This window comes from Bemisia tabaci, chromosome 4, assembly GCF_918797505.1.
Source record: "Bemisia tabaci chromosome 4, PGI_BMITA_v3".
In the NCBI taxonomy this organism is placed as follows: Eukaryota; Metazoa; Arthropoda; class Insecta; order Hemiptera; family Aleyrodidae; genus Bemisia; species Bemisia tabaci.
The window spans coordinates 52,841,412-52,852,140 of record NC_092796.1 but is presented as its reverse complement, the minus strand read 5'-3'; the positions used below and the strand labels follow the sequence as shown (position 1 = coordinate 52,852,140).

The window sequence follows — 10,729 nt, the reverse complement described above, 5'->3', positions numbered from 1 at the left end:
CCCCTCCCCTTTACTTACCCCCATATGAAAATTATGCAACCCTTTGTAGAACCTTTCACCTTAAATTAACGTTTTGTGATGAATTTTAGATGAAAAATTAGTACCTCATGTAGATTTCTCATCTTAAATTTTAAAAAAGTTAGCGCTATAAGTCTGTTCCAGTGTTATGTAATGCAGCCCCAAACGTCTCCTTTCCCACCTGTAAACACACCCATAACACAGGCTTAGAGAGGAAGTTTGAGCCTATGTAGGGTCCCCTAAGTATTTTATCAACGGTCCCTGGTAGGTTTTTTGGCTGCCATGCCCAGATAACTCTGGGCATGGCAGCCCAGAGTATGGCAGCCCCAGTATTGCAAACAGTGGTAAACGATTTAAAAAAACGAAAGAAAAAAAAATGTATCAAGAAAGTGTGATTTTTTAAAACAAAATAATTTATTGTTTTACGATACAAAATATGTATACTTAATAGGTAAATAGACTTATTAAAACAAATACAAAATTAACAAATGTTAGTGTCTGGACATTTTGTAAAAGAAGTACAAATGCATGTACAAGGCATTTTCACAGCTGGAAGTTTTTCAAGTTGTAAAAAAAAGAGAAAAAAAGAAGAAAAAAACTGAGCTATAGAAAATGCTGAAGGTTGGTTTTCACAGTGTGAGAACAAAAAATACCTCCAAAAGTAGGTAAAAATAATATCACGATTTTGTTACTAATTTGAGGAAAAATTTGTACAAACAGTCACTGGAAGAGAGCTGCAATCTAAGAAAATTGCTTGAGTATTCTATTCAGAGGCATCAAGAGAAACAGAGGTACAGAGACGAGAAGAGCGATGAGAAGAAAATCATGTGTATACGATAGAAGAGAACTTGACCAGTATGATAAAAAATATTCACAATCCATAGTTACATCAAATGTTAACAAAAATATATACTTTTAAAAATTATGCTAATTTATAATGCTACTGCTAATCTTACAGGGAAGAACTTATTTATCAATCTGAGGAAAACTATAGCCACTGATCTACTTTCCTATTTATAGTCTGGCTTATCCAGCAGAAACTTTATTTTCATTATGCTCTGATGCAAAACCAAAATGTTACAAATTCTGAAAATAATGACATTGTTGTTAAACTAAAATACTGCTCATCGCAAAACAAGTCAGCATGAAATCCTGTTTCAATTCCAAACGAATGAAATTTTTTTTAAAAGATCAGTGATAAACACTTTGAAAATGCATGGATCAAATTAATAAGCTGAGACAAGATGAAAAGTAAAGCTTCTCCCTGTTGAGGTGAAACGATATAAGTACCAGAAATAATCTTAACCTCACACAGAGAATTCAAATTTTACAAGGCAAAACTTGAATATTTTTTGTTTTTTCCCTTCAGTGTTTAGTTCAATAATATACTCACGGTCTTACTGAATTATCATAAAGAAAAAGATGAAAAAAGATAGAATGTCACTTGGAAAAGAAAACGTACTATCAGCCAAACCAGAGATACAAAACAAGAAGTCTTAGTTCTGTTGTGATTTTTCAGTTTATTTGTAAAATTGGTTTTCAGTCAATAAAATTGAGCAGGTTGTCAACACATTTAAATAAAAAAAAAATTATGAGAACCCATTGTTTCAGGTGCAAGAACTGCGGGCCCTGCAGATATCAAAAATAAATACTAATAAGCATACTCATTTAAAGCTACAAAAAGTCACAGATTGCAATTAACAATGATATACAAAATTGATGGAGGAAACAAAAATATGTACCTACATACAGATAATATGGCTAGATGATATGGACGGACTCAACAGTCTTACTTCACCATGTTAAACTCGGAAAAAAGTTTCAGAAAATAAGAGATTCCATGTCAGTACAAGATTTTCCAGGAAAAACATCTAACAAATATTTTGAGCAATCAATGTATCATCAACATTTTCAGCCTTTGAAGCTCATATGAACTGAGTTCAACAGGAACTCGTCCAGTCGCATGTCGGAAAAAAATGAATTGGGAGTAGTTTTGAGTTTAAACAGTCATAAATTTTCTCCTTCTAAAAATTCCAATTCGAGAAAAAATATTCTGAACGAGTGGATGGTCATTAAACTTCGTCTTAAAAATTGCACTTCATGGAGGAATGCAACTTCAATCCACTTTCTCAATTTAAACATGTGACTTGGTGGGTTTCTATTCAACAGAGTCCATACTCAAGACATAGGGAGGAAAATTCTTAGACGTTGCTGATGCAAACGGGTTGAAATGTTTAAGATTTCATTTCATAAAAAGAGGAAGTAAAAAAAGCTATCTACTAACAGACCATCTACATTAATTATGCCTCAGGCAAACCCTTTAAAAAAAAAACCAAGTAGGTGAAGGTTCTCTGTATTTGTTCGTTTCAGCTCAGCTGAGGTAGAGGAAAACAGCAATTAGAATTAAAGGCAGTAATTAATTTTACTGCATAATAGCATATAAACGCATTTTACGGGTATCATTTGTACAATTTCAGTTACAATTGGAACTATAATCCCAAAAACATTGCTTGTAAGTAGGTATGGTTATGGTATTGTTGAACAAAACACGATTGATAAAGGTATCTGATACGCTCGATAAATCAAACCAATTTCTATCAAAAGTAGAAAGAAATCTTCACTAATTTTCTCTATCTTTGATTGCTTGGTCATTAACTAAATGGAAAAATCCAAGGATCTGAACTTGGGTATAATTTACTCACGGTTCTGAGATTAGAGGATTTCTCCTTGCCTGCTAGACAAATACATCAGCAGTGAAACTGCAGGAGACTGCGTTTCTCAGTTGAGGTGTTTCAGAATCTTTCCTTCCATTTTATTTTTTAAAAGGAGACTAAACAAACATCATAGCTTAACATTTTCACAGAATATTCTTCACATAAAGGAAAAAAATCATCGAAATTTTTAATAAACAATGTTAAGTAGTTTTCCATGTAAAAAATGAAGTGTGACAGGAGGTCTGAAATGTCGCAAACAGAGAAACGCATGTGGCAGTTGCACCATCCACATTGAGTACACCTGCGGCCCAATATATTGTCATCAGTATTTTCGTCTGGCAAAGGAACTGCAGTAATATATGTATAATTTCGGACCTCTAGGAGACCCAGATCTAAATACTGAGAATCATCGATATGTGAACTTGAATTACACTAAACAAAACTACCGTTTGGTTGATCTAAATACATGGCCTTTCTCATTCGACAAGTCTTCAGATCTGGTTTCATGTCTTGCGGTGAAGAGACTGATGGCCACGGATTCAACAAAGATAGATTCTTTGGTTTTGGGGGCAAAGGGGGAGGAACATCGCTCAACCTACTGAGGAGACTTTCGTTTAAACAGGTAGAGTTAATGCCGTTGGACTGCACTAGGGGACTTGCATTGACTTTCAACCTGTTGAGCTCAGCAGAATTTGTACCATTGTTGAAATACTCTTCTGCTTTGGACGGGGAGGGAATTATACCATCTATGAATCCTGTATCAACATATCTTGTTCCTAGTTGAGTTGATAACACTTTTTTCACATCTCCGAGTTTCAAGGATGATGCCTGCTCAGCAGTTCCTCCTGCGTCTGTTTCTGTTGGGAACGTCTTTGAGCTTCCTACCTCGTTTGCATCCTCAGATCGAATTTTCCGAATTTTCTTACTGCTACCTTGCGGGGCGTTTTCTTTGTCCTAAAATTGAATTTTAAAAAAATAATTTAAAAAAAAATAAATAAATAAATAATAACAGGACAAACAAAAAAATAAAATACCAGAGAAAGAAGTAGGTGCTTTTTTCCTTCGGCAGGAATTTTTTCATACATATTTGATATCAATTATGTGAAAACGGACTTCCATTACACTGTCTAGAAATAAGTATGGATCATGGAATAATTAAATCTCTTCCAACCAAAATTGAAATTAATTTAGACTTTGACTACATATCTAAAAAAAAACGTCAGTTCATTTACATGGGTAGAGCCAACAAATTCTTATCTGTGGAGCACAGACTAGTCAGGATTTAAGTTACATATTGCCAGCTTCCGGCCAAAATATCACAACCGCATGCAACGTTTAAAAATTTCCGCTGCCATTTCATTTTTTTACAGAGAAATTGTTGTATGAATCTTTTAGAAAATTTCACTGAATTTTATTGGCAGCACAGACAAAATTCAGTGAAATTTTCATACAGCTTCTTGAACAGTTTCTCTGTAAAACAATAATATGGCCGCGGACATTTTTAAACGTCGCATGGCGCTCGTGATATTTTGGGCGGAGGGTGACGATATGTTGAAAGGAAAGGCATACATACCAGACAATAGAGGCCATGGAATCTAATTTTTACTTTCGACAAAGATAGGTTGTTCACTAATCTTAAAAGTTAATGCTTTGCTTGCTCGGACCAAAGAAAAAACCCAGTTTTACGAAAGCTCTGAATAATTGCTAATCTGACTGAAAACCCCATTGTTGTTATTATATAAAGTAAAAATTATAATTAAACAACACAATAACACTTTTACTGTGAGTTCATACAATAAATATTTTAAAAATTTATCAAAACATACCTTCAGAAAATCTGGAAGTTCAAAATTGATTTCAGTTCCTCTTTGATCTTCCAAGCGACTCCTTTGCGCCCGTTTCAGACCCTCGTATAGGACTGGAAGCAAAGAGGAGAGAAAATTGTGTAGGTAAAAATCACTCATCGGGGAAGAAAGGCGATAACTAAAAGAAATTTATTATCAAATTTTATTATTTATAAAAGAGAGACAAATGATGAAAATTGAAATTTTACTACAAAAACACATTTTGGAACAAACGTTAAGCCCCTCTTTATGCTAATCTACTAAGTATGGTGGGATCATGTATGTCCATCAGATTCATTTCAGTATACATATTTTTGAAGAAAGGAAATTTCAATTTACGTTTCATCTCGTTTACTTTCATATGAACTATACATTAATTTCAGATTAGTGAATTGTTAAAATGAAATGAGTCTCCTAACTACTACTTTAGTACGGTGGAAGATGTAATGTAGAGGAAGAATTTCATTAGGAGACGCTTAAGTTATCCGACAATTTTCTTTTAAAAAATAAAACGCGGGCAAAGACTTGCAAAGTCGTAATTGGAGATACGAATTTTCAACTTCAGCCAACGATATGGCAACATGAAAACTGAAAAGCACTGAAATAATTACCATCACTTTCAGAACGTCCATCAGGTTTATTGCTGGATTTCCACTTTGCAATAAGAGGCGGTAACCGACTAACAGCACTGCTCTTCTTTTCACCACCTTCAATACTTGATGCTTTCTTTGCCTTGGGTCTTACATCCTGGAAAAATAATTTTCAGAAATTTTTGAAAGAAGAAACAAGAAGGAATCAGTGTTGACTGTCTTACGACTTCAGCATTTGGCTGTTTTTTTGAGCATTTCCCAAGCTCAAAATCAATAACTACGCAGGAAACTTTTGGAAGTGCACATGAGAAATTCATGAACTCAAACTTAACTAAAATGTTTCGAATAAAGAAAGCCGAACTAAAAACTCAAACTCACAAGAATAAATTAAAATTGCTAACGCGTTTCGGGGCTCTCCGGCCCCTTCTTCAAGGTTAAATTCCGATAGCCTTGAAGAAGGGGCCGGGCGGCCCCGAAACGCATCGGCAATTGTAATTTATTTTTGTGAGCTTGAGTTTTTTAGTTTCGGCTTTCTTTATATCATTATTTAGCTCACAGTTTGTTACCTCGATTTCCCGTTTGTTTCGTTTCATTTAGTTTTTGTTACTTTCGGTTTATTAAAATGTTTGAGTTCATATCTTTTACATCCTCTTCACATTATTAATTGTCGATATTTCAGTTTAACCCTGTATGGCATAGCTTTACGAATTTGTAACAACCTATTTTTGAGGTTTTTAAAATCGAATCTTTCCTCTGTGGCATGATTTTGCAAATTTTCATTAGTTTTTCCGTTTTTTTTGAAGAACTGGTTCCCTTAGATTTAAAATTTTGTACTGGTAAAAATGTTTTCTATGCAAGCTACAATACAGATTAGTGCCCCCTAGAATCTGATATCCAAAATCATGTTATAGACAGTTAATTAGTTGTGTTCTAAATATTCAATACCACATTAAAATTCAAGGTCTACAGTTGTAAGCCTCTCTCTGTTCTGTCCTTGCTTTTCATTTTTCTTATTTAGAGAACTCAACAGTGCAAAATTTCCGCAACAAAATGACAGGTACGCTCACCATAAAAATGTGAAAGATGTTTTTGAAATGTAAAGACTGCCAGAAGGGATTTTTAAAATGTTAAGGCAGCGCTACTTCCTGTGAATGAAACTATTAAATGCATTATTCTGTCAGACGGAAACTGCTAGACACACTACTTCATGCGTAGAAAACTGTGTTTTGTGCAAAAGAATAGTGAAGCACGCAGTCTTAGGTGGAGAGCAATATGAAGGCAGGGGCAGCCTTAGAAAAATAAGGGGGAAACAAACTTTCTGCATTCCTAAGATTACCGAGAACACCATTTGCCGCTTGCCTTTTAAAATGCTTCTACATGATTGGGTAGCAGGCTCGCCTAATCAAAATTTGAAAGTCATTTCTACGTTTCTCATTACAAATTTACTCCATGCTTCAGGTGTCTGTGTAAAAGGAAAGTTAAACAAGAATTTCAAGGTAAAAAGAACATATACACAGCTTTCATTTTTTAAAATTGATAATGGCACTAATAAATTTGTGCATCATCATATTTCTGGTTAAAAAAAATCCAACTTACCCCATTCTTATCAACAGAAACTGAGTCCCTGCGCATGAAGCGACCAAGAATACTTGAGGAATGCTCAGAACTCCATTCTTCGGACTGAAAAATCAGAATGAAGAGGTTGTGAAACTTGCACACTTAAACTGGCAAAAATTGAATAAGAAATGCAATATAATGTCCATTGCTGACCGTGAGTCATCAGTTGTATTGGATAGACTTAAAAAGAAAAATTAACAAAGAAATGATGAGAAATGCTCAAGTCTGTTCTGTTGGTAAAATAATGTGGATCCTAATCTGGATAGATGGAGAGATGCCATCTATGACAAGACAAGGCATTGAATCCTACTTCAACTCTACTGAAGACAATAAATAGGCACGAAATAGGTACATACATCATACATACGGACCGTACATGTCTTCACAGAAGGGAAGAATTGAGATCATCTAACGCACACTTTCCTGAGTCCTTACTTTGCATTTTGAAATTCTTAAGTTTCTAGGTACTTTTTTGAGTACAAATTGAGTCACATATCTGTGTCATCTGTGCGCAATAGACATACTCACTAAACGAGTTCTTAAAACTCAAACCTACTAATACATCATGAGTACATATTTGTTTCTTCTTAAAAAAATTAAAGTATGACAGCTTACCCTGACAGAGCCTTGATCAGAGACAACTCTGGATTTATCACCTTTGCCTTGTAAAAGTTCTTCAAATACACGGTTTGTTATTTCGTCTAAACTTGGTCCATGTTTAGGCTTTGAAGTTTGGTTCTGACAGTCCTTCCATACTGTAAAGTTTTCAATCAAAAAGTTTACCATCACTCAGCAAACAACACAAAGTTTTTTTTTAGTTGTAGATTAAAAATTTATTTTTATTTATTCTGCCCTTGAATATTTTCATAATTTGTGATCTTCACAGTGTCAATTAAACAGGAAGAATATCTTTAGGGAGTGGTTCTTTTGAAGAGCGATTACTTTAACAATCCTACTTCTGCAAGTTGACATAATTTGAGCGAAAAAGGACCCGAAAAATTTTGGAATTCGCTATGAAAATAAAATCGTCCAACTGGACTTAATTCAATAGAAATGCACCAGAGTGCATTAAGTTTGAGACGATACAAAGAAGTTTGAAGTTTCATTCCTTCATAGAACTCAGTGTTAAGGACAAAGTTTATTTACCATTTTCACTTTCATAATATTTTTTGTCCGCTTGAAATCACTGACAGGAGAAAATTTACGAATCGTTGCTCAGCTCATTTTTTCTCGAAAAGTAACTTGATGTATTTTCGTAACACTTGGTTTAAATAACAATATTGAAACTAGTATTTTTTTGAACAGAAAGTAATCATTTTTAATGTCTCATCAAATAAGAATTTGCATAACCTTACCTGATGTGTTTGGTATGGGTGTGCTGCGTGTGAGTACTTGGAGCCGTTGGTTATCAACTGTCCTCACAGCCATATCTGGTTCTAGAACTTGGTTCTCACTCATCTGAAAAGAAAATAATGACATAGAAGATGAAAGCGGTTTGCATTGTTTGAGAGAGGAAAAGAAATATTACATTTTATGCAATCTCTTCCCTGGAAAATGAGCAAAGCTTCTTTTGGAAAACTTTCTTTCAGATGCTGTTGCAAAGCAACAAACCTGATTAATTATTTAATTCAACGATTTGCAGATTAATGCACGTCTGATAAAGTACAGCAAAGGAGTCCTACCATATCACTGCAATTAAAATTGAGCTGTTATATTATATATATGACCATTCACCGGTATAAAATCTTAATTTTCGGAGGCAATTCATCCAAAACATTAGTAGATCACTTCAATAATAAGTATGTGATGTACCAGTAACTTATTTTTAAGTATTTTGGCATGAAGGTTGCTTTTCCTGCAAAGGCTAGAGAGATGATTTTGTTGAAATTAGACTAAAAAATTTTGTACTTAGGAAACTTAAATTTTGAAGAAATCTATTTTTGAAGAAACACTCAAATGAGTAGGTTTCGAATAACTACAGCGTAAGAATCAAAGTAGCTATTTAAAAATCTCTGTTTGATTAGAGGGAACAGCTGAGAATAAGATGAAACTCTGTTCCGAAATTTACTTAACTAGAGAGCAAACATATTAAAAATCAATTACATTAAGAGGTCAAGTGAAGAAAGAAAAAAACTTAAAATATGACACATAAATTAATTAAAATAGCCATTGAAATTTCATCAAAAGGCAAAATTGTAGTGCTAACTAAAAAAAAACCAACCTTTTGAGTTCACTGCAACAAAAAGATTCATAGGAAGAAAAGGACCTGAGCTGTTTCCTACATTCAAACAGGAAGATAAAAAACAAGGAAGAGAAATATTTATCTTACCAGACATAGTGTGCACATTTCAAAACGGTAGCCATATTTATTAAGAATGGGCCGAACAACTTCTTCTAAAGTCTTGCACTGTTTGGACTTGACTGCAATGGTTTTCTTGTTTGGTAAATCTAATCGAAAGACGACTCTTGGCTCAATTCTGAGTTCTTGACCTCCCACAATGCTTGCACTTTCATCTAATGATAGAGCCTGTGAAAAAAAATACTCTTATGAAAAACATTTTCTTGTTGTTAGTTTATCATTTTGATTTTAATAGAGGCTGTAGAGAGTTTTGAATTCTGGACAAGAGATTGCTTTACATCTTACCGATCTTACCGACCCCAGCAATACTATGAATCAAATTGATGCTAAACTAGGAAAACATAAATTTTGGTATGCAACATTAATTTTCACAATAACAGGAGTAGTCATGTTGCCGTGGGTTATGAACAACATTAAAAACGATTAAAAACGTAAGTTATATATTCAAAGGAATGATGACCCTGAACTTGTTTATGCAAAAGAACTTGATTAATTACCATCATCTTTAAATTTATGAGACCATGAATGTCCGGTCAAATGTGTGTCACCAACTGCGATTTAGAAGAAAGAGTGATTTTTGGCGATAAATTCGTCATGATCATGAATTCTACGGCAATATTTTCCAAAAGGAGTTTACACTATTCACAAAAATTGCAATATTGAACTAAAATTGTAATTTTATGGCAAGAAAAGTCATTAGAAAGGCGTGTTGCCACATTTGGCAACTTTTTGGTGCAATGTTTATCTTGCCAAACGGAGCCAGGAGTTTAAAAACTTTCATCAAATTGTTTGCTAAAGTCCACTTCAGCAAACTGCTTCTGGTTAGTCGTAGTGACCGACAAGATTCCGTTGAGACCATCGGGAAAATAATTTTTATCGGCATTTAGTTGGGCTGATGATCATAGTAGGAGAATGAGAGCAATATATAATGATTGAATCATTGACTCTTACCTTTGTTGACTGGCCGACAAAAACTTGAAAACAATTATAGTTAAGTGCCCGTTTTTCTAGTAGTTTAGTGACCATCTGCCTGATCGTCTGATCGGGTTTAATTTGAACAACAGCAGTTGCATCATCAGGTAAAACTACTCGACACAATGTTGAAGAGAGAGCTAAATCCCATGATGCCAATGACCATCGACTACTCCCTGTAGAAACTGTATCCTTGTCCTGTTCCGAGCTGCCTGCAACACTAATTGACCTATCTCGAGATTTACAACGAGATCTTGACCTTGACCACGGGAGCAATGATTTTCGCCGCCTATCGTCTGCATCACTGCGACTTTTTTTCAGCTGAAAACAGAAATACATCATTGCTTAAGGGAAATATTATCAAAATCTTTTTTTCTTCTTCGGAAAATACACTATTGCATTCTCCCATGATATCGGACCCAGTACCTGAGACTGTGTGAAGAGCACCGATTACGGGTCATAGATCACGAAAATATATGCCATTCAAATTCATGTGTATGCGTATATGTATGTTGTTCTTTTTATTTAAAGGTACTTTAACATAACTGGGCCATTAACACCTTAGAATAGAATGTAAGTATGCATGTATAAATATATTTCCGCCTTTTTATGATT

General features: G+C 34.3%; 1 protein-coding gene across 1 annotated transcript in view; it reads right to left on the bottom strand.

Moving 5' to 3' along the window:
* Positions 1 to 408: 408 nt before the first annotated feature.
* Positions 409 to 10,729, bottom strand: part of loco (locomotion defects) — a 33,914-nt gene continuing 23,593 nt past the window's right edge. The window contains exons 6-13 of the mRNA XM_019047085.2: positions 10,094 to 10,435; positions 9,113 to 9,310; positions 8,139 to 8,241; positions 7,399 to 7,538; positions 6,763 to 6,846; positions 5,188 to 5,323; positions 4,559 to 4,650; positions 409 to 3,686 (exon numbers count right to left, since the gene is read on the bottom strand). Of these exons, the coding sequence (XP_018902630.1) occupies positions 3,165 to 3,686; positions 4,559 to 4,650; positions 5,188 to 5,323; positions 6,763 to 6,846; positions 7,399 to 7,538; positions 8,139 to 8,241; positions 9,113 to 9,310; positions 10,094 to 10,435 (1,617 nt within the window). The 3' untranslated portion in view covers positions 409 to 3,164. The remainder of the gene's footprint in view (positions 3,687 to 4,558; positions 4,651 to 5,187; positions 5,324 to 6,762; positions 6,847 to 7,398; positions 7,539 to 8,138; positions 8,242 to 9,112; positions 9,311 to 10,093; positions 10,436 to 10,729) is intronic.